The sequence below is a fragment of the Galendromus occidentalis genome, unplaced genomic scaffold (assembly GCF_000255335.2).
Source record: "Galendromus occidentalis unplaced genomic scaffold, Mocc_1.1 scf7180000077477, whole genome shotgun sequence".
Lineage (NCBI taxonomy): Eukaryota > Metazoa > Arthropoda > Arachnida > Mesostigmata > Phytoseiidae > Galendromus > Galendromus occidentalis.
This window is the reverse complement of record NW_003805465.1, coordinates 977930-1002106: the sequence shown is the minus strand read 5'-3', so window position 1 is coordinate 1002106 and position 24177 is coordinate 977930. Positions and strand designations below refer to the sequence as shown.

Here is a 24177-nt window from a genome sequence, read left to right as displayed (position 1 = left end):
GAAACTCGTCGAGACAGCGGTTGGGCTTCTTTTACTTTACGACGGGATTCCCTTATCTCTGATGCATCCGAGACAACAGTTCCGTCGCTGCCTCGTTGCGGTGATTTCCTTGCTGCACAGACCGGCCTTCAACTTTGGCACAACGTTGCCGAGTGGGTTTCCCCTCCGTATATTCTGGGTTTCCCTTCCAATCATTCTGGGTTTCCCCTCCAATCATTCTACGCTCCCCAATTTCCGCAATGGATCCGCGGGACCGAAATCCGTGAGGTCTCTTCTTCGAAGGGAAGCTCTCCACGGGTGTCTCAGTTTTGCAGAGTAGGTCGTAGACTGCTGACGAACTACGAAGACAATTTAACTTTTTCTCCATGATACTTTTCTTTTTCAACTCGGAACGAAGTCTTCAACAATGCGACAAACGGCAACAGACAGAAGCAGGGTCTCCAAGGTGGTTTCCTGGGAACATTCCTCGGACGAATCGGCAACAGGACAGGTACACAGAAGAGACAGAACATTTGAGCTCGCCAGAAAAGAGCAACGGATGAATATGGAATCCGGCTTAGCCCTCGGCTTCCCGTGCAGATCAGCGGAGCTCTGAACACTGTGATCCAGGGATATTGTTTCCCGGGATCAATCCACATTGAAAATTTCCCACAAGAAGCTCATGATCCTCCAGACACTGTGGTCCTGATTTTCGTCCATGTCTCCTCTTTCAGCCGGATTTCAAATTCGAGACAATTTGATCCCGTCCTCGATATCCTGAGTTCCTCTCCGAACGATGGGGAGCCCGTTGGAACCGGATTGAGAGCGGCAGCTGATGCCGTCTCCTGCCTAAGGGTCAACAGGGTTGAGCTCTCTCGCTCGGCGGAATATTTCACCATGGCATTCGCGATACAATCGGATCCGGCCTCCCCGGGATTACGGAAGTCCTCCGTACTGCTGCCGTATGAACATACCGATGTCAGTTCACTCAATAAACTTTCTCCGTCTGTGGATTCGATCACGGGCAGAATAGTTGTCTCTGATTGACTCAGGACCGAGTAATTATGCGAGGAACTTGCACGCCCAAGCTTCCCGAGTCGGAATTTGAGCAATTAGACGTGAATCTGCGGTGCAGATGAGCAGCACCATTGAAAGCGAGAGCAATCGGAGAGTATGAACTCCGGTTCGCTATGGGATGGTCAATCCGAAAGAGCGGATAATTTGCATCCCACGCAGCTTGATAGAGTGTGACCTAGTTCGGACGATAGGAATTCCCGACACCGCCAAAGGATGCCGTTCGCAGGAGATTACCCCGACTCAAATCCTTATCGGGAAGCGAATTTCTGGAGCCGATTTGCCGTCGTGAGGCCCCGGCAACGGCAGAGAGTTCCGAAGAAGCGCGATGATCACCCTTATTGGAAAGATTTTTCGGTGAGCACGCGGCACCCTCCCGTGATGTCATCTGTTAATGCAGAGGATGCTGATGAGGTTCGGTCGAAAGGAGTAGCCAGGACGTCAGCCACTGTGAGTGGCAGAAGAGCATGACTGAGAATTATAACGAAGGAAGCAACGAAGTAAGGAAAGGATTACTAATCTCCACTAATTGACTTAATCCGCTCTGCCCTCTCCCGCTCCGCCGTTTCCCTCGTTCTCCGGCTCCCCCAGGAGCTCGCGCGCCTGCTTGACTCCATAATGGCGCCCTCTATTCCTCTGCACGAGTCTGCCTTCGGGTGACGTTGTGCGCGAATATCGTCAGGGACTCCGTCGAGGATTCTAGCCCGATCCTCCCCCTTCACAGGTCGGAATCTCGCGCGGAGCTTGTCGAGGGTTGACTGCGCTTGTTTATTCTTGGAGAAAAATTCAGCTAGTCTCCTTCACGAATCACAATTCGGACCGCAGTTGGAAGAAAAAAGTTCAGAGTCTGTCTGAATATTCTCACCATTCCGGGTCTAATTAGCGGTATGATTCTGTACACGTGGACTCGCCTAACCGCTGTGACGATGTTCGCTCTCGCGGTTCGTGATGAATATGTGGTCCAGCTGCTTGAACAATACATGTACCTTCAAGGTTTTTTTTCGACCGTCAGCTTCCGAGTCTCTGCATAGCTGTACGATAGTGCATGATGGGAGGGGCTCTCGCGAATGGATAAATTCTAAGAAAACTCGACCCCCAGATTGGGGTCAGAGGATTCACTAAATCTTCACCAAGAGCCGTAAAGTCTGGTATCAATTTCAGGGAATAATCGATGTCCAAAGCCGCGGTTTCCAGATCAATGTAATCAATGGGATATAGCAGTGAGATCCCGTGATGCTAATGATGAAATTCTGATGGAGTGTCCCTTCGATGACACAATGATATCTCTCCGTGATCGTGGTGCGAACACCTCGCGGCTCGAAGGTCTCGGTCGATTCCCCAGCGATTCTCCAGAGTGAGGATGAGATATCTGACTAGAAGTATCTCTTCGAATCCGGACGTTCCTGCTCCCACAGAGTTTGTATACTTTTGCTGAACTCATTTTTCTCCGCCCTCCGATGCTCCAGACGTTTTTCGTTCACTAGGTTCCATATTGAATCAAGGAATTAATCACCTTCTGACAGAGGAACATCGATTGATTCGACAATGAGGAAACCATTCCGATACGCTTCGCAAGATCGGAAGCAGGCTCCGAGCTGCGAGCTCGGTGTAGATTCCGCGGCTTATCCAAACAAAATGCGAGTGTGTGCGAAGAAAAATGGAAAAACGAGTTGATGGCGACGAGAGCCTCTGAAGAGCGCTTCTCACACTTATGCTGACGCTTAGAGAGCTAAGAAGTAATTTCGCTCTCAATTCAATTCAGCCTTGTGTCCGCTTCTACTTCACGAGAGGAAGTAGGCTTCCGGAGGGAGAACAGAAAGATTAGTCACCCTCGAGCTAAGTTTCGAAGTAAAGGAATGAGGAGACGAAGAGATTGCTTGCAAGGTTGCGTCTATATTTACACTGAGAGAGGCACTGGCGCATGTCGTCGGCATCCACCTAAACGAACTCTAATACAAGGCTCTGAAAGCCTACGCTATCTAAGACGCCACTGTTGAAGCGCGAAGACAACTGCGGTGAGATGATGATCATGATTGTGATGAAAGTATTCCCTCGGGCGGAGAAGGAGCTCTCTAGCTTTCTCGCATTCGGTCGAGATGAAGAGCCGCTCCCCTATTCTCTATTCCGTGATCCCGTCCACATCTACATTTTCCTCTTCGGACTTGACCCTGGTCTCGTTTCTACGATTCCCTCCAGCGCTGCCCGGTCTTTCGGGACTTGCGTGTCCGCTCGTGGTTTCCTTGGTGAGATTCAACGGAGTCGAGGGCAACTTCGGATTCTGGGGCTTGAGGAGTATCGATGCGAATTGCTGACTATTGAAGTAACTGGAAAACGAGAATCGAGCATTCTGTAAGACTTCATATCCGCGGGCCATCCTGGATCGACGACAGGGATTGCTCCCCGGCGCTCGAGCGACTGCATTTCGATACGCACCTTCGCTGAAAGACGTGTCCTGGGGGCGTAACAGCGGCTGCGGCCAGTAAGGCATGCGAAGGCGGCGCGTTACCTATGATACTATGCCGGATCCAGTCCGGGGAGCCTAGCGTGGGATAGATCTGTGTCGCAGGGGGTCTCGCGAAGGAGCCGCTCTCCGAGCAATTTCCACCGCTCTCTATTTTCTCCTGGCGACGCCATTTAGCCCGTCGGTTCTGGAACCATACCTGAAGCAAAAGAGGCCTTGTTGAGTCTCGCCTACGGAGTTGCCAGCTCGATTTCATTGTAGTACGACTCCCGATGAGGAAATAGTACGGAATAGAGATTCAGTATTCCTAGTCTGAGGATATTAGCCCATAAGTAGATTATCTCCCTCGAAGTGGTCTTCTTCATCTGATTGATCAAATACTTTGCTTATTGGTGGTGTTCTTATTATAATATTATATGCGTGTTTGAGGAACGGCGAGTTTATTTGCTCTTGCCCAAGGCTCTAATAAGAACGACAGTGGCTTGAGCAAAGTGCCTCAGACTTTCTTGGTTGCCCCATGCAAATAACATACTTAACTAAGTGAGTGAGACTCCCTCGCCAACATTGAGGAGAGGACAGCGACGTTTACCGAAGGCTTTGATTTCATCACGCCGAAAGTGAGTGAATGTCTTGCGAGTTCCGGATTCTAGCTTAGACGCCTGTTCCAGATAATATGTCGCGTGGTCAATCCGCCGAGGCATTCTCGGTGTCCGTTCCGAGCTCCAGACTAATTACGCGTAATCCACTTGCGTCGATTGCTATAGGTCGAGCTCTGAGGCTCTGGAGACGCAAACCCGGAACGACCAAGTTGTCAAGGACAAGCGCTGTCAACCTGCTGCCAGAAAATTCGAGCTCGCATTGAGCGTGGCCTGGTCAGCGAAAGCCTGGGGAACAGACTCATGGGCTAAGAAGCAACAGCGCTCTGCGTCCAGCGAGAATAATTATTATTCGCGACGTCGGCAAGGTCTAAGGCCTGAATAGAAATGGAGAAATCCATGACTAGATTCTATAGAGATAGCGAATCGTGGAGGCATTCTTTTTCAAACCTCCAATTTCAGACCAGCTCGAAGGAGTTAGACAAACAAAGGTAACGGCACGAGCGCGTGAAAGTATGTGACTCCGCTCCCCCCATGGTTGGATCCTCCTGTTGGACGACGTGCAGTCATCAATCTAATTTCACTAATAAATTCGACGTTAATAAAGCACACTCATCCCGACACACCGCATTCCGTTCTAATCCAAAAGCGCGCGTCGCGTCGTCGAGACGTGTTGTCCCGTGCTCACGTTCTGAGGGTCGGGGGCTTGGCGGGCTTGATAGGTTTTGACACAAATTTCATTACGGAGCCTTTGAATAATCAAGGGTTGTCTCGGGGAACTCTCTGCTTTTCCGCATGCCTGACAACAACTGTTCCACGTCTCGGAGAACTTCAACGTCAAGCTCTGAAAATATTCTTCTCGCTCATGCAGGCAGCCGGTACGCTTGCTACCCCAGGCCGCGTGGACTCTACTCCATTTTCTTGTAGGTAATTAGAAGGGGCGTAAAACTTCCGGAGAAACGAGCCGAGACAGTGCTCTGATGAGCGAGTTCCCCGGGAGCGCGATCTGATGGAGTGGCAACGCAATCGAGGTAGGTGAGTTGGTGTAATGACTAATCTATGAGGTACAGCGACTCCACACATTGGGAGATGAGGCTCCAGATCGCGGTTTCTTTGTTGATCGTATCGGTTTCAGAGGGTTGAGGTCGCGATGCGTGCGGTTGTTGTTCAGCGAGCCATGCATGAAAGGGAGATGCTCGCAGAGCTCCCATTACCATTGGTACTGTCGTTCTCGTTTGGTGATGTCGCTGCGATCTCGTTGTTATCTGTCAAATATAGCTGGCCGTTCCCACAGCCGCGTAGCTCGGTCACGAAATCGGGGAGGGTTTGAAGAGCGCGAGTCATCAACTCCTGCCTCGAGCCGCGTCCTTGCTCTCACCCGTTCAACGGATTCGGCTCTTCATTCTCGAAAGTCACCCAGAAGGAGGAAAGCTCGCGAAATCCGGCAGGTCCCGGAGGAAGACAAAGTCAAACTATTCTCTAGCTACCAGAATCGATGCCGGAATCGAGACCGACAAAACGTGGGGATATGACCTACTCGCTATCGCTTCGACCAATGGTGCGAAGCTTGTTCGACCCTAGTTCTCCCTCGAATTCCCTCGGAATTGTGTCGCTTGGTCGTGCCTCGGGTGGGAGAAGACTGTATCAGTAGCGCCGTTTCGTGAGGGGTTTCTATTAGTGAATTAACACACTAGACACAGTGAGCCATGTAGCGATTGCATGGCGTGCATTCGCCGTCTAAATATGCATTAGGGCTTGTCGGAAGGCACGCCAAAGTCGGGAAGACAGCCCAAATAGGCCGAATGGGTACAAAAAAGAACAAGTAGCTTGGACACGAAGCCTGCCAAGGCTAGCAAATGAAGCCTGAGTGGAAAAGAGAGACGATGGTCAGATAGACACATTGAAGGACAATCAGACGGACAGGCAGGGAGGCGAAGCGGCCGTTGTCTCTGGGCGGAGCGGTGAACGAATATACTAGCTCGATTAGCCGGCACTATCATCATCTGATTAATCATTCGATTCACTGGGTGCAAACAAGAGATCACAGCAAGGAGGTCAGCCCACTCACCATTCGATGTAAAAATCGAGAAAACTACATAATTGACGGACCCGACATAGTTCGCCCCGTGGAAGCGTGTCATGGAAAAGTCGACAGCCGGCAGAACCTCGCGCGGAATTGCGGTGGGTCAGGCGCGTGGAGCAGCACGGTAATAAGCGTTTTTAATTTTGGACCCATCCTCGTTCACCGACCCCAATTCCCCCCGACAACACCTCTCTTCGGGCTCTCATAGTAGTTTGGCGGGTGGCACGTTGTTCGTCGTGGGCACCCCATCAATTCTGGATAATTGAATAATTTCGGCCTCTTGCTTCACACGTCGACTCGGTTATGTGGAGCGATGCGTTCAACAAAACCGCACTTGTGAGGACAACGGCAACAATTTTCCGTTCACGTATCAGTAGACTCGACACTGAAGTTTGTACTCGTCGTCGTTAACGACAGACTTGTTTTTCGTCGACTTATTCCCCGTGCTCTGTATTATTCAATCCATCGATTCCGCTAGCGATATACAGCACAAATAAGTGATGATCCCGCCCCGTCCTGGCAGTAGCACGCGCGCTCCCCGATGATTCTCGATGGTTCGTTACGGCGATCGATTTCATTAACTCCACGTCTGCACGGGCCGGAACTAAGCGTTAACTTACTTGAACTCGGACTTCGGGCAAATTGACCTTCAACGCCAATTCCTCCCTTGAATACACATCGGGGTAGTGAGATTTCTCGAACGCTCTCTCGAGCTCGTGAAGCTGATAGGTCGTAAATGTCGTCCTATTTCGTCGGTGTTTTTTCGACGGTGCTCTCAGCGGGTCCTCGTCTTCTTCAGATATCGAAGTCCTCGGTGATGACAAGGGGGACTTTCGAACTGGAAATAAAACGATTTGTTGAAATAAAGGAATCGAGTCAACCGAATGTTTCTTTTTTCCGATTCCATGTCTTCGCTGCTTCACACCGAAGTGTATCAGTCGCTCTCGTGGCGTCTCCCGACTCCGACCCGGAGCTGTGAAACGAGAAACGTGAAACCCTCTGAACTCTCTAAACAGATGTCACCTCTCTGATGGGGCGTAGCTCGTCTCTTACTCAGTCAGTCAGTCAGACGGCCGGACGGAGTGAAGTCGATGCCAGCCAGCACTTGTCTGCGCGGAAAAGGGTGTATAAAAATATACGTGGAACATAGGTAGCTGCAGAGGTGGGTGGGCCGCTCGGGTGCCTGCTCGTTGCACGTATATGAGAAACTCTCTTGTCTCTTCAGAAGGGTAAACAAAGCTTTTGTGAGCAGCTATTTTCAATACCGATTTGAGCGAGTGTCCAATTGTGTATTCTCTCTAGTCCGCCGAGAGGCTGACTAGTCGGCCAGCGTAGAGCAACTTCTTGACAATGGAGCCGCTCCATATTCCAATATGATGAGGCGAAAAAATAACCTCTATCACTCTCTATTCGCTCTGTGGCCTGGGGCGTTTCCAAAACACACTTTGGAATATAAACATCAACCATCCAAACGAGCCACCGACCGTCTGAGCGGGTGGAGGGAAGGCCGAGGGGGTCGCTACTGCTGCTGCTACTCCAGCCGCCAGGAGGACGAGTACCTGGAGTCGTTCAAACGGCTTCGATGGCAGGAAGCCAAATATCAACAGAAGTCAAGGTGGAAAAGCACAAGAAGAACGAGCACACGCAGCGATGGGAAGTGGAGATGGAGGTGGACGGACGAGAGGGCATAGATATGAATCTCGGCGTTCAACTTCTCCTCAACGACGAGCCCCGTTGCTCCGACAACGAGAGAGGAACCACCCAATACACCCGCCGCCGCGGCACCAGCAGCGGAACAGCTAAGGAGCTTATTTAGGCAAAGCAATTTATTCGAACTTAAAGCCCACGACGTCACTTGAGTCATCTGATTCATTCGAGATTTCGATTATTATCTCTCAAGAATCGAGTAGATCTCCCCACTCGAGTTCAGGAAAACGCCTCAAAAAGAGCGGTCTTCATCGATCGTTCATGCCTGGGTCCGGCACGCCTCCAATCCCAATGTCAAACCTAGGCAACGTCCGCGCGTTTGCGTCCATCCGCTGCATGTTTGTGACGATCCATGATACCGACTGAGTAATGGGTTGGTGAAGTTGACGTGCATCTATCAGAATCTACGCAGGAGCGTGTCGAATAAATCTATCGACAGAGCGTCCCCGCAAGGATGCAGAGATCTCTCCAGAGGAGATTCCAGATCCGGGACATTCCAGTTCTGAGTTGCCTCACGGAGGCCGCTCGAATCCGAAGCCACATCGAAAGAAATGTGCATCCCGATCGAATAACGTGAGACTAGGAGGCGAGGAATTCCCCCGAGCTTGATCTTCTAAACAGAATATATGTTGGCTGATCCTCTTGGAAAACGATGCGCTCCATTGAAACAGAGTTCGTCCTCTCGGTCTTGCTCAGCGTCATATGTTCGTCCAGCTCGGCAGTCTTCGGTCCCGCATCTTGTCCGGAAGGAGAAGTTCCCGTCGAGAGTGTCGAAGCGTATGTCTCGAACGCCGAACACGTGACCTCAGAACTTCTCTATTGTGTCGGGGAAAAGGAAAATCAATGTCTGACTCCCACGGAATTCGTCACGTGTCAGCGAACGACAGAAGACTGCATGATCGATAACAAGGCGCCCGGGCGTGATGACACCATCCTGAAAGTAGTGAGCCCGCGTTTCTGTTGGCCGTCAGAAAAGAGAGGATGCGTGCATAAAGGCGGATGTGTATTCACTTATCGCTTGGAGAGCCTACAAGAAAGACGCGCCAGAAAAATCATGCTCGGCCTGACGGCGGTCATCGTCTTCGTACTGTTATACAAGCTCCATTCCTGATGCGGAGACAGTTTGGGGGGCTCCGGGGAATACCACCCTGAGACGATGAAGTTGAACGAATAGTGTGGAATCCATTGGGACTGCTTTGACTAGAAACGACACGTCTCCTACAAACCACGAAGCAAAGTTCATTCGATTGAGTCAATGCCCTTGAAGAGCGGAAAGGTCGCTAGCTCAGGCAATAAAGTGGTTTTATCTTGCTCGCGGGAGATGATTCCCAGGTAGCAGTTTTCTACGGGCAGTCTGTATTTCCGGAATCTGACAAACATGGGGAGGCCGGAGGTTTTTGTTGGGGAAGGAAGTCGATTCGGGAAGGATCCAATTTCGTTGCCTCCCTGGTCGTTTCGGCTCATCGGTTGATTTCTCCAGGGCTGAATATTGCTCAAGTGACGAAATCAAATCGTAGGAAAAAAAATCGATCCGGATCGGGATTGGTACGCGACTCTTGACAGCAATCTTTTCGATTGGCTTCTTCATCGAACTCGGACGAGTCTGCGGACCTCGTCTTCGTGAGCAACACGTACAGCTTCCCTTGACTCGGCTCCCTTCTAGCTCATCAATAGCCGGAGTCTGGGCTATCGTCGCATCAACGGAATCAGGCAGCTAGTGCCCGGTTTTAATGAAATCGCCTCGTCTGTTGGAATGTGTACAAAATCAACTCGAGGTTGAGTAAAGAACTTCGGCGCTCGGCTCAGCTTGTTGCACATCCTTTTCACTCGAGCCCATGACGACGGCAGAGTGATTGTTATTTTCTCGAGACTCATCCTCACCCGGAGCGAGCAAATGTGCCACAGAAGCTGAAGCCACCTGCATGCTCTACTAAACACGAGTGTGTCACGCAGCAGATGCAGCAGATGAAACAACGGCTGCAGCAGCTCTAACAGCTAGTGCTCATAGGAGAAGTAATCGAAAGCAACTGTGACATCAATTCGAGTGGGTCTTTAATTGTCCTTAACTCGTCCACGACTTGCTGATAGCTCCAGTCGATTAGATCCACCGTATTGGATCAACGGTCTCCCAATCGAACTCAAAATTCTCGTCTCTGTAATCGCTTGGAAAAAACCATCCAGGAGTCCCTGAAAGACCCGGTCGAGAGGCCTGGACCCCAAGAGACGTTACAATAGGGATTCAAACCGTGGGTGAACGTGAAGAAAAACCAGATAATGGCTTACATTGTTGGACTCCGGAGTCGAGAATGGATCGTTTTACAATATCAGTGCCATCAATTTATGATGCGCGTCGCGCGATGAGTCTCGTCGCAGGAAATGCGGCGCTGCGGGACTCCTGCAACATCCTCTAATTCCCAATGATCAATTTCTTCTAAACGCTTTCTGTCCCCACAGCTGACATCACCTGGGACTTGTATAATATACAACATATTCTAACCCCCAGATCGCCGCCATAATCGAGTGAGGCGGCGCGGTGCATCGCTGTGATCAATCGTCTCCCTAGAGAACTGCGCAACCACCAGTTACACACCCCACGGAAGTTTGAATAGTCGGAACGGAGCTGCATAGCGGCGCTCACGGATACCTCGGAGAGTCTTCTCATCCACTCTCTTCTCATCTACCGAACTTTTCAGCGCGATTTGAATTAGCTCTGATTGCCATCGTTGTCATAAGATCGTATCAATACGTTTAGATTGAATCGAATCGGAGCTGAAAGCTCTTCGACAACCTGAGTCATGCCCAGTCGAGCGAAATAGCTTTGTGAGCCGCCCCGACCAGCCGGACAATATTGAGAATCTGTTTGTCAGAAGGATTAAGAGCATTTGGACTGCATGTTGGAGGAGAGCAGGAGAGACCCCCGGCTTCTGTCGGCACTGTCCGGCCACTCACTGCTCTCCAGCTTGATTCTTCGGTACGGGGTAATCGAAGGAAACCTTAGCTCTAATGTGAGCGAATGCCCCTTCTCGACCGGGGCGATTCGCTTTCGGTAATCGAGGACGATTATCGCCGATATTTTCGATTTGCTGCTGTTTCGCCCCGTGTTGCTCTTTGCCCTGCAACACCACGATGCAAGGGAACGCTGAATAACGACTCAGAAAAGGGTTTGGACCTTGAGAGTCGATGGAGACGCAAGGATGCGGCGACCCAGGCTGACACCCTTAGGTGAATAGTAGCGGCAGCTGGAGCAGCAGCAGCAGCAGCAGCAGCTACTAAATTGGCCTAGGGGTAAATAAGGGAAGCTGAGAGAAGAACCGTCATGAGCTGAAGCACGTGCAGACCTCTCGGAGCATTGAAGCAGAGTACCGAGAGGCCGACGGGAACGACCATCACTTTCCGCCTCTCGCAAAGACACACATCGAACGGTACAAAGTGAGTGAGTAATTGGCTAAGCTCATCCCAATTGCGAATCAGGAGTTCAAGAACGCCTTCGAAACTTCCTATTCGATTGGGCGGGCGATACGACAGCTCTCACGACAGGGTAGCAAATATCGTGCGGTCGTTCTGGACGTCCTATCGTCCATACACGCACGATGGGATATGCGAATTATTCCACTTGATGCATCGTTCCTCCAGGACGTGACAGCAGCGTATGGTTGGGTCCGACTGCTTATGATCGAGGTCTAATTGGTGAAAGTAAATGGGCACGAGACGAGAACTAGTGGGGGACATCTTCGTAGTAGCTCATGACGAAAATCGTTCTCCTCGTCATCCAAGTCTCGCTTCACGTGCAAGAGTTTAACAATGCAATCCGATATGGCGAGTCTCAGTTGACATCCCTGCACAAAAGACAGTTCAGGACACCCTCCCCTGAGCACGGTTTCAAGGTTCTCGTACCGAAAGCGTGTGCTACTAGTTTCTCTTCCCCCGGGCGCGTGTTCTGGATTTAGTCCTCCCTCTGCTAATTGAGTCTGATTCCATTTTAGAGGCGCGCTCAGATCGAGTGCCCTGTCTGTGTACATTCAACTAGGTACTATCCCTCTCCCATCCTCCACGGAACTCAATTTTATGCTCGCGTCGAGGAGCGAGCTCCCGCTCACAAGCAGGTACCATTGCAGCCTGCGAGCAGTCGAGAATTCGAGGGAATTCTCTTAATTATCACTCCGTCAATAATGCGGGGCTCGGAAATGTTTCATCGGAGCCTTTTTCTGGACAATTGAACGCACGACGGCCATTGCGGCGCAGACCACAGAACCCATGAGCGAGAACGGTGTTTTTAATACACATTTGGCGACACTTCCTCGCAACTCTGTCCTGAATACCTCAATCCTTGTTTCGCTTTGGACCTCCTGCTGAGCTCCTGCTGGGAGATATCCGAACAACAGTGAGAGCACCCATGACTCCGGGGCGCGAGCCCATATGTATACAGACGAAGCGTTTCAGAGCGACGTTTCCCGCCCGCTAAGCTCGCGAGGTTACTGCGTTTAGCACAACAATCGACGGAAAAATCAAGCTCTGACCGTGAGGACGTATTGAATCCGATTCGATAAATGACTCTTGCGACGAGTCTTGTGCGCCGATGATACCGGAACCGCACTCGGGTATACACGGGCAAAAGAAGAGGGTCGCAGAGACCGTGACGAGAAGTGCTCGTGACCGGTCACAGCAATAACTGATAATCAGTCAAGATTTGAAGAAGGGCGTTCTTGCTTCAAACCGATTGACGGACGGGGCTCGAACCCGAATTTTGCTGCATTCCTGCCGCTCGGTATGGTTGAATGACGGCTCGCGAGCTCGGCAGTTGACCAAGTGAGTAGTAGCTTGACAGCTCGACATGGTCGAACTCTCCACCCCGCTTCGCTTCCGTTCCGAAAGCTAAAACACAGTCGATTCGACCTCTCATTACCCAGAATTCCCCAGACTGAACTCTGTTTTCGGAGTCGAATTACGTCTCCACTCACTGGCGTCGCCTTCACTACCCCCGGGATCTCTACATAGGATGAGCTTTCGGGATTTCCTTCTGTGTCGGAGTTGCGTGGATATCCGGGAGGGGTCTTCAGGCAAAATTAAACTCTCCTGCGGGAACGATATGCCGAATCTACTGCGTTCAGTCTATTGGGGGAGACAGGAGGAAGATTGTTGACGATCGGCGTAGTGTTGAGAGCTTCTTCCGACGGTTTGACATGGCATCACAGCTCGTGATTTGTAAGAGTCAAGGCTGTACAAGAGGGAAAACTGACATTTGCAGGTCATTGGTTCTCGTTTTCCTGTCGTCGGCCGCCGGTGGGGAGGAAATTCTTCTCATAGAATATGATCTCAATTGCTCTCGTGGTGACAGAGGAAATGACAGCATCTTTGAAATGTACGGTCACGTCTTGGGATTTCACGGAGCTCAGAGCCGTTTCTCAGCATCCAGAAAAGGAACCTCTATCGAGCCGTTACGATTGCTAGGCGAGACCACTTTCTGTCAAACCATAACAAAATCACTTTCGGTCTTCCTCGAAAAGTCTTTTGGGCTCGAGTTCCCGATCTCCTCCGTTCCAATGAATGAGTGAAAACTCCGCTAAGTAGACTGCGAACTCTAGAGATCTCTACGAGCCAGCCAATTCGCTGCTCCAATATGTCATTCGTCGCCGAGTCGACAAATGGCCTACCGCTTCAACCCATATGCCTACTTAGTACTTAACACGTTGGGCGACAGGGATGCCGAGTGAGCCCATTGTGCGAGTGTGAATACGACGACGGCGTCTACAATGCTTACTACAACATCAGCAGCAGCAGCAGCAACAACAACGACGACGACAGCGAAGAGGAACGGAGTCAGGTTTCCTTTTTGAGGACAATGAGCTGGTCGCCTCCGTCATCTGGTCTCTTCGGGCTCAACTGGAATCCATCGTTTCGAGCTTCAGTGAGAGCGTTTCTCAAGTTCGCTTATAGAACGAGAACAGGAACACTCACGCGCTGGCGAAACCCTATCGCCGGAATAAACGGTAAGTTGTATTTGGATCCGTGTCGCACTTTCTGGTCCCGGAGACGTTCGTTTCCCAGATGGCTCCGAATTTGAACCAGCGGAGTTCTACTTCGGGATATCTATGGGAGTACCTGAATATTGTTCGAATTCTGATCGAGCTTTTATGCTGCTATAGGGAAAACAAAGTCGCGAATAAAAAAGCGCTCCTCTCGAGGAGAGTCTTCAAAACGTCTGCGCTGCTAGAGATCGTCTCGTCTCGATCCGAGCGGCATCCCGAGAGAATTCTTCTCTAATTGGCCGTAGTCTCGAGCCAGAGCTCTAGCGGATAACCCTTCTAACGGCGCTTGGAGCACCAACAATAGGGCGGCGCGACAGAGAGCAAACACGGCCCTGTCGATACAATACTTCTCCGTGACGCTGGCTCGTGTACAAAGACCAAGTTTTCACGAGACGAAGCCGAAACCTGAAACCGTTAATTTCAGCAGGGCGTGAGAGATTTATCTCTCGTGGATTTCATTTGGTGATTCCGCTGGCCTGCATTTCGGCCCTCCTCGACTCCGACTGAATCTGATCCAGAACCGCGAGATCGACATCTTCATCAAAAACGATCACCTGTAGCAAATTAATATCTCTCCGCAAATGATCGGAATGCAGAAGCCGGTTCGAGTTACTGCCGTGCCGCTGCTGGTTGATAGGGGGATCGCCTTAATCGTAAGCTTCGTCGCGACTTCCTGCTATCGCGCATTGTTCCGCTAATGTCAAATTACTCGGAGAACCGAGACGGTCGGACTCATTCCGGAGGGACCGACTCCGCACGTGATCGCAGCGCACGGAAGGCTTTTTCCTTTTCTTCAGAAGACTTCGCGTCCCCTCCCCGCAAGGAATATTGGTCATAAACCAGCTGCTTTTCCGAAAACTTCCGAACAGATGCGTGTCCCATCATATTACATATAATGTTTCAAAGAGAGTTCCCGAGCAGCTGCAACACTGTCAGCTCGATTCACGGCAAAGGCACACTTGCTGTGCTTTCATCCGTCCTGAATTTTTTCGGAAGAGGACAAAGCCAAGCAACTCGACGAGTTCACTGCGACTGTGTGGCCACATCCCTCTTGGAAAACCAGCTTGATGAGAGAAACCTGAGATTTCCGCGTTTGACATCACGGGGCCACTCCTCCAGTCACCTCTTTGTGGGGAACGCTTCGTCCGAACGGGCAGTCCCCCGATTCCTCCCATCCAGATTCGGTCACTTCGGTCCCGAATCGCAGGGGAAGTTTCGCTAGTCTACCGTGGACAATCCTTCCGGGTTAGACTTTGTCCAATTTGCGTGTGGAGATCCCGAGAGCTTCATAACGAATAATTCGGCTAATACATCCGCTAGAAAATCCCCGGGAATTATCTCCTCGCTAAGTGATCGTAGCGGAAACTGCGAGGAGCTCCACAGTTTTGATCTCATTAAATTTGTAAGCGAACAACAAGCTATCGATAGGCTTGCTGGGAATCGTTCAGACGTCCATGATGTCAGATGACATTTCCGTTCCGATGCAGGGCTCACCGCGGAGCCCTATCCCAAGAATTAAGATGCATGCCGGACATTTTCAGTGCGTACTTCGTCACTGTTTCGTGTGATTTCCGAATTCAGCCGGAAATCATATTGTCTTCATTCGTTTCGAAGGGTCACCACGCTGCTTTCGCGTTCAACGGAGAGACACCTAGCGGTGACGCAGGTCCTGATCTATTCTCGATAAAGTCTCCACTGTTTTCGTCAACGAAGCGGAAGCGGGTGACTGATTCCACATCCGTATCCTACCATGACGTTCTCTTGAGGTCCCAAACCATTCATCGATGTGTACGCTAGTCTAGGCTTCGCGGACTTGAAAGCCACCGAATAACTTACTTTCCACGGGTTCTGTGTCTTTCTGAAGGCCAAGGATGGCATCGATGGAGTAGGTCAAACTTCGCTGTTTCTCCTCACTGAGAGACATTGCCGTCGCTCTCGGCAGCGCGAGCCGTATACCACTTGTTGGGAGAACAGGAGGTGCGTTCCGATGGGGTTGACAGAAGCGTACTCGGCGGAGGCAGTCAAAAATGTTCGATGATGATAAATTCTTCCGCCAGACCGAACGTACAGTTGCGGTGGATGTCGAACAGCTGTGCACGCTGTTGAGGCCTTCGTTTAATGTAGGCGAATTGTCATTGCGGCCACTGGGTAAGCTTGGCTTTCGCGGTGGTGGTCTCGCAGTTGGCACGTTGTGTGGATCTCTATGAGTCTACGGGAGAGCGGTTTCAGTGGGCGGGGTCTCCGAGCGAAGGGTGGGACTGAACCGCTGTGTGTCTGGTCGCCGTGCGTGGTGGCGGCCTCGCAGGCCGCTCCGCTAGCTAACTGGCTGGTGAGCTCGAGTTGATGCCATAATCGGCGCGCTCGCTGATCTCGTAGGGAAAACATCGTCCGACGATAGTCGACTCGTAGTCAGCCAGTTCGTAAGTGGTTCTCAGTCAATCACTCGCATGTCATGAGCATGTGGTGTACTATTTCCGCATCGGAAAGGAACCCGGTTTTCGGGGAAATAGGGGCACCGATCGAGCTGAGAAGTGAGCCCATGGATAGATTAGGGTCATGGAACTCGACTCGATTGCGAGGGAGCATTGAATTATTCCTCGGGAGCGTCCAAGCTGAGGTCCGGGACCGCTGAAGACGTGTAGCGACGGGGGGGAAGACGGCGAAGTTCTTCGGAAGAGTCAATGTGTCCAGGTTTGTCATCCTGGAATGATACTCGAGTCTCGTGCCGGAGACGGAACGCGCAGTGCAGGTGCGTCGCTCAGATAATCGGCCCGAAGGAACGGAACAGCTCGAAGACAATCCTACGAGAACTCGTTCCTCCTCCTTTCCGTTTGCTTCCGCAACAGTAATGCGGGATGATGCCTCACGCTCATCGGGCGCCCTCGTTCGAGTTCGGAGGAAACTCCGATAAGGACATCCGTCCACGGTAGAATGAACTCAGGGAGCCGATCGGGCAACGGCTAACACTTCCAGGAGCGAGACACTCAATGATATTCATTCGAGGAACATCGTGAACAATTATTCTACCGCTGCCCCTAAATGTCCATCGGATTCAGTTCGGCTCTCATGTTTCAATTAATCTAATAGCCGGAACGCTTATCGCAGCACCGCGGACTCGCTTGCGTGTCAGTTGCCGCTGAACTCTGTGTGAGAAAGGAGGAGCCTCTCTGCCCACCAAGTCGGGAGCCAATTTTTTTCCTAGCTTTATCTCAATCTGTATCGTTTCAATTAAGATAATTCTGTTTTATTATCGAGACCACACCACCGTGGCCCTCCCAGTGACTCGACCCACTACGGTAGTCTGATAAGCACCGTAGATACGGGGACAATGTGCACTGAAGAGTGTAAAATATTTATAAATCGTGGCTCAGAATCAGAGGAACGCTATCTGCCTACGTTCTCTCTGGATCACTGAACTGGTCTCGAATGACTTCGTGAATTCAATGTGTACGATCTCCGCCGCTGGGATGTCTCTTCTTCATGATCACCCTCGCATTCGATATACGATGGTAGAAGAGGCTAATCACTACGAATTTTTGAACGATGCCCAATTTCTCTCCGGCTGGCCGTTGCTGCATCGGTGGCAGTCGCTCATCACATCACAAGCTATATAAATGGATCATACAGAAAGTACTTCGCTGACATCTGTGCGCTCTTGTAAGGACTTCGTGGAGTATTGAGTCATGATATCGATTCACGGATACTCTTGAGCCATACGCTCTCGTTCCACGAGGAAAAGGAAAATCCGTCCCGGAAATTAATCTCAAGGACGAATCATACAGGCTACTGATTGATACTCTGACCTCAACGACCGAGATTATCCATCGCTCCAAGCAAGAAAGATCCTTCACTAGTCCTTTATGCCGAGGTTATGCTTTACGGGAATAAAGCATAGCCTCCCGAGAGGAGCTCCCGAAGGAATCCTCGGCCGAGCGAGGTCCAAGAATAAGCAGTTGCCTATGCGTCGGAGCAGAGTATCGAGGGAGTGAACCATCATATACAGGTATCTCAATTTGGGAGTATCTCTCATAAAATCCGCATCCCCAAACCGGACCTCTGCGGAAAATGGATCGCTACATCAAAATCTGTCTCTTCAATCAGGTCGTGTCTCAGATATCTGACTCTCTCGCAAATGGACTAGACTGCCCTAGTAATCAGGAGCGAGAAAGTTTGCAGATGTTTTCATTTATTTCGAAATTTCCAAACGCTTTGTACGATGTGCTCATGACAGATGTGTGTAGAACTTTGGATTGCGGTAGAATAAATTTCGTTTTCGGAGGGAGTACCGCCGCGAACCTTTCATTAATTCCGCGTATTTGCGATAACAGAAATTCTCTATAAAAACTCATTTCTGCTTCCTTTTGTTCCTATCCTCAGGGCTGCTCAAGGACACGGCCAGACGCTCGCGTTTGTCGCTTAGGTGAAGTCCTATGGGTTAAAGATATCTCTGCTCTCGGCCGGAGGAGGCTGTCTTGTAGCCCTTACGATTGACGCGCTGTGGACTGCAGAGCTCCGATTGGTCGCGTACCTCTATGGTGTGTATGACAGCTTGGACTCTGTGACTATAATTTCTTCCACTACCGTCCTCCATAAGTTCTGACGAGAATCCTCCGCCACCGCTCTTTGCGATATTGGGCATACTCTCTCGAAGTGGATCGATTCTCATCACCTTCTTCTGCAAGAGCCTCAATATCAGGGTCGGCTTTCATCTCGTGAATGAAAATTTCCTCGAAATCTCTCCGTCTCCATCGACCATCACGGAGAAGAATATTGCCGAATTGTGAATGGACGCTTCAGTTATTGAAAAATTTGAGGGAAGCTAATTTTGAGCACCGACGACTCGATTCACAGATTTGCTCAGATCGCTCGTAGCCTCGCGCTCCGCCGGCTCTGTTACGACTCAGAAGCTGCTCGGCGTCAAGTTTCATGAGAACCAGCTTAGCTGTAGGACCGAGAGCGGGAACATCAACTTCGTCCGCTCGTCTGCCTATCCCCTCGGAGATCTGGCTGATAATTGTTGCGAACATCCTGCCCTAGGAACTCCGCTTTGACATTCGCTAAATTTGCATGCGACTCACGATAAAGCTGACTAAGTACCTGGGCAGTGGAAACGTTGCATATATGGCGTCTCCCAAGTTGGGCTGAGACATGGGATTATGGTCTCAGAATGCTTTTGCGAAGCTCATCCCGTTTTGCGAGAATTGACGCCGGGAACCGCGGCATACCTCTCTGATGGAGAATTCGACGTCAAAGCAGACTTTCAGAGAGACGTACACGACCCATTCTAGTGCGTCAGGACTCGGCAGATTTTTCTCCCCAAGACGCGGGTTACTATTTACCTACTACTTTTGAATGGGGTGGCGACACCAGCTGCCACAAATCAAATGTTTTTCAAGACGTAGGCACTCTTCCCTCTAAGAGTAAACTAGCAAGTAGTCCGTTCAAGCGAATGAAGTAGCGACTGGTCAAGCTAGCGTGACCATACGACATCATCCGTTTGCAAACGATCAGGCTCCCTGCAGAATTCTTCGCCTCAGAAACCGGAAAGCTGGTTTGTCGAGCTCGATGGAGTCCCGTCCTGATAGAGCTTGATGAGGTCATTATGAACTCGACGCTCTCTTCTCACCTCAAATAAAGTTCGAGTAGAGGAGCACCCCTCCTGCTCATTGTGTCTGCTAATCCGAGGAAATAAATCCCGGAGCCGTCACTGTGTCGCCGAGGCACGGCTCGTAATGGAAGACTCTCATAGCCTAAATGTATGTAGAGCGGATAGGCGGAGCGAACATTTTTGCTCCGTGATTGTGTCTGATGTTCGAACTCGTAGTTTTGTGTGAGTCAAGTTATCGTCGAAGAACAGCGTCGGATCTCATCTGAGTAAATTTTGATTGTTAGCCCGACAAAGCCCGCGTAGCCGGTTGAGCACGAGAACTGAATTCCTTTTGTGGGGGATTCCCGTCCTGAGAGGGGCTTACACACAGCGGAAACGCGCTCCGAAAGACGGAATGGAACCCCTATCTGATCCGGCTGGTACATAGATGTGTAGAACTGAAACAAAAGCATGGAGAATGTCTGTCTGATCCCCGACGTCTACCCGCCTCGGTGGGTCATCAAGGGATCCATTCTTTATTGAGTGGAACTTCTCTATCCGGAGGAAGAGCTCGATGTGAAAATTTACCGGGGAGTCGCAGCGCGGCCGTCGCCGTGGCCTTTTGGCAGCCGATTACTGTTGTAAGAGACGGAGAGTTTTTTCTAACCGAAACTCGGATCCTCGAACCCGAGGCGACCCGAGTAGAGACTACCCAACGAGAATGCTGGAAAGTTTGATTAGGCTGCCATTGTTGGCGGCCGTTGTATGTATATTTGAGCGAGAGAGTGACTCTCTGTGTTAAAATGCAAATATGGTGAGCGGCCGTCAAGCGGAGCCACTTAACCCATTTGGACGGAGCGCCGAGCGAGCGAGGAGCGAACGAACGAGCGAATGGAAGATGAAGATTTCAGGTGGCGCCTCCCGTGAGAAGAAATCCTTCGGCCTCTCATATTTGATGTCACAGGGTCAAGAGGACATGCCGAGTAACCGAATCAACTAACATTTACACTCACATGGTCGAGCTCGAAAGCCTCGGCAAGCAAACAATAACAGCCATCGGGACGACGGCCGATTTGAGGAGCAAGACATGGAGCACGCGGTCCCGATGGCTTCTCGTCGGGGATCTCTCCGACTGCTCTACCGCATACTCGGAAGAAACAGATTTTTTCTCGAAACAGAGTCAAAGAGTCCTCGAAGATCCTCACAATAATTCTTCCATAGTATGTATATCTCCTCCCTCCCTCCAGCGATATTTCGAAGGTTTGGTCGAGATGGAAGGCTCGGTTGCACTAATTCCATAAACGATGCCATGATCTACAAAATTCAGAAGATCTCTGTCGGCTGACGGACAATCAGAAGATTTGACGCGACGTAACCCGATCTTCTTTTGTTGTGCCACGGCAATCGGGCTTGAATCAGACCATCGCGAATCCAGAAGCGACTTCGGAGCGGCGAATACTACAATCGTTCGCCAAGGAATTTCAAGCTCGAAGCTCAGGCACAGTTTCGGATTTTCAAGTCGCGCGGGCTAGCTCGGTAGGGTGGGATAAACTTGAGCTCGATCGATGTCGGATGACGTGTTCAAGATATGCGATCCTCCGATGAGTTCCGCTCGGGGCAGCCGTTGTTCTCAATGTTTTCCTGATGAAGGCCGATCCCCTCCCGATATGACCCTCCCCGTTAGATTGGGACCCGTGTCCCGAATAGATCAAGTTCGTGTCGATGCATTCGCAATGACCTCACAGCTTCCCCCGTTTCCGAGCCGATTTCTCTTTGATTTTCTTCTCCGAGCCAAAACAATCGTTTGTAGAGTGGGCGTGATTCTGTTTTCGAGCGCGAAATCCCGATGGAATCCTCTCCTCTAATTCGTAAATCTCATTGCACACCAATCGACTACCTCGGTGAGCGGCTTTTTCGATGAACTCCAGAATTCGAAAACGTGTACGGAGTTAACATCGTGGCCTCTAAAAAATACCGGCAACGAGATGTGGACCGGTCGAACGAACTTTTGCCTGACGGCGGTTCGCTAAATTTCGGATGCCCCCATCATTCACCAACTCTGAAATCGTCTGTCTCTCGTTGGAGTGGAATCACTCGACCTGACCGTGGGCGGGCTCCAATGCGGGAGAATGCTAGCTCGTTAAGGTTCCTCAAATATTTCCACCTCCATTCCATGGTCGGCATTCGTCAGTCGTCGGAGTTCATCTGAATAGTACTAATCGCGCAGTCGTTAGCCCCGTCATAGAGAGAGCTTCCGCTCACTGTGGGCCACGCTCAGCTAACGAGGACTTCTATCAAACTCTTGCCGATCAATTGTTCCGCATTCGGCACCGAAAGCGGGCCGCATTGGAGAGCAAAAGGCATGGAGACGATTTTCGTCGTCTTTTGATAGAGTTCCAGATGAGTTTTCTGCCTCTCGGTCTCGCTATTCAAACGTTCGCAACAACATTAGTGAAGCCAGAGAGTCTCTGAGATCCGCTAACTAGCTAGTTAGCTCTCCACCCTCTCTTGAGTTTGGGAGTCGGTCCATGCCAAGAACACCGCCGGATAGCAAATTCTTGCCTCACATTACATTTCCGACGAAGAGCTTGGGTATCGCAGGTAACGAGCTCTGTAGCATAGAGTGAGCGCCGGGGGACGTCAGATACAAGTGAATCTCATCTCTTCTTGGCAGGATATCCCAGGAGTTGGCGAGCAGGATCAAGAAGCGTTATTTCTGACTTTCCCTTTCCGCGAGTTCGTGATCAGTCTCGAGCGTTTCCTAGAAGGTGTAGATCACTTGGTCGGGCAGGAAAATCTTCCTGTTTCTACCAATACAGTGAAATCTCGTTTCAACGAACATCGTTGCGAGGAATTTTCGGTAGAACGGACGCTTCTTTGCCCTCCCTGGCTGGATTGCCATCATAGAGATAATGATGGAAAACATCCGCTAGAGTGAACCTTGTTACAACGAACAGATATTTTCGGTCCCGCGAGGTTCGTTGTAACGAGGTTACACTGTTTTCTTATCATCACCAAGGGACGGTGGATTCGGCGGTCAAGCCACCGAAGTTCTCAATGACCACCCACCGTATCCGGTATACGGAGTCTTGGGCTGAGAGGGGAGAGCATATGCCAAATCAATCGGAAGGAACACCTCACGATAATTCGGTCGTCAACGGCCGTGGTCCTGTAAGCATCATCGTGTATCGGATGAGAGTACAGCAGGCCCTGATGAAACGAGCGGGTGAACTCATGAATGGAGGATGTTGCGGAGCTCCAGTACCGTCTGACGCATTTGTCGTTATTATGGACAAGCCACAAGCGTTGTCCACGGCAAACAGCAGCCTCGTTAGCGAAGTCGCCCTCGCTGGAATACCTCCCTTCAGCGAATCGGCAAGCCCGTTAGTTCTCCCGCCCTATCGGCCCCCTAATAAGGCGCTCAGTATCCCTCTACCCCCGTCGAATGGCACAATGGTAAGGTCAGCTGGTTTTGACATCATGACTCGGCTTTCTCTGTGATTCGATACAACAGGCTAATTGCCTCCCACCAGGAGCCCATTCGGTATTTATTGGTCTCTCTGCCATTGCCAACATCGCCGCCAGCTCGCCGTCGCCGCGGACGACGATTCAGCCAATCCTGCTTCTACCACCGCCACCACCGACATAATGAAGAAGCTGTATGTGAAGGTCTCGCCGAGCTTCTTTCCCCCCGGGGCACTTTTTTTCTCTCGCAAACGAAATGATCTTGTTGAGGACAGCTATGGACTGACTGAGCGACTGACTGACTGGCTGTCCTCCTACCTCTTTGCTCCAAGGTGATATTTTAATTGGCACAACTTTGTCGACAAGCCTTCAAAGACACCTTCGCTTCTCATCGTACAAGCTGTGTCAATTAGCGCTATGTGTGCACGGATGACGGAGAAGACTCGCTCCCTCACTCCTCCATGTATGGAGGTTTCCTTCCATCGGTACTCGGCTCGGGGTTCAGAACGGGCTTCGCTAGTCGGTGGTATTCACATTTTCAATTAGTAAGCGATTTTGTCAATTATTTAGGCAGCGTCATCGTGCCGATAAAAAGTATTAGGCAGTAGCCCTGATACGGACGGACATGCGATCTCTATCGCTGCATGAACCGCAGCGTATCCGATGGTGGGGTCAGAAGCTAGGAGATACAAACTGACCCACGCGCTTATCGTCTCGCTAGAGAGTTGATGCTATTAGGCTTGCTCCGTATCAGCAATCGAGCAAATTGGAAATTCCCGTGGTGGCTCGATCGAGATCCGCAGTTTCGGCACAGCCACAGCTTGATATTCGCTGGATTCAGGAACGGCCTCGTCGGTGCGAGTTGAACGCGCGAGTCAACGTAATGGAGACGATAATCTCGAGTCGCAGCAGAATCGAAACCGGATTAGATGGCGCCAAATACTCTTTCCGACATGATCCAATGCTGATCCTTCAAAATACTATGTATTCAGTATGTATACAAGAAAAATTACTGGACGGATTGGAGAAATCAGTTTCGGATTTCATTTATCGTTCGAGATGCCGGATTCTATTCATCAGCGGGTCATCATTCGGGACGCCGTGCCGTCGATGCATAGCCTCGTTTTTACAACTCAATGCTCCCTCAAAGAGAATCCTGTTCTCGGCAACAAGATTACAGCTTTGAGCCATCCATTGTG

The 24177-nt window shown here is 50.7% G+C and overlaps 1 protein-coding gene across 1 annotated transcript; it reads right to left on the bottom strand.

Moving 5' to 3' along the window:
- Positions 1-3082: 3082 nt before the first annotated feature.
- Positions 3083-16099, bottom strand: LOC100905685 (retinal homeobox protein Rx1). Its single transcript, XM_003745049.1, has 4 exons — positions 15763-16099; positions 6814-7031; positions 3487-3713; positions 3083-3377 (listed from the first exon to the last, which is right to left on the bottom strand). Exons 1-4 carry the CDS (start codon positions 15848-15850, stop codon positions 3173-3175), a joined length of 738 nt encoding a protein of 245 aa, XP_003745097.1. The 5' UTR covers positions 15851-16099; the 3' UTR covers positions 3083-3172.
- Positions 16100-24177: the final 8078 nt, after the last annotated feature.

Coding starts and splice junctions, on each gene's coding strand:
- LOC100905685 (XM_003745049.1), bottom strand. CDS start 15,850: ATGTCTCTCAGTGAGGAGAAACAGCGAAGTTTGACCTACTCCATCGAT. Junction 3,714..6,813: donor TGCCCGAAGTCCGAGTTCAA/GTAAGTTAACGC, acceptor CTTTTGCTTCAG/GTATGGTTCCAGAACCGACG. Junction 3,378..3,486: donor GGACACGTCTTTCAGCGAAG/GTGCGTATCGAA, acceptor CTCGTTTTCCAG/TTACTTCAATAGTCAGCAAT.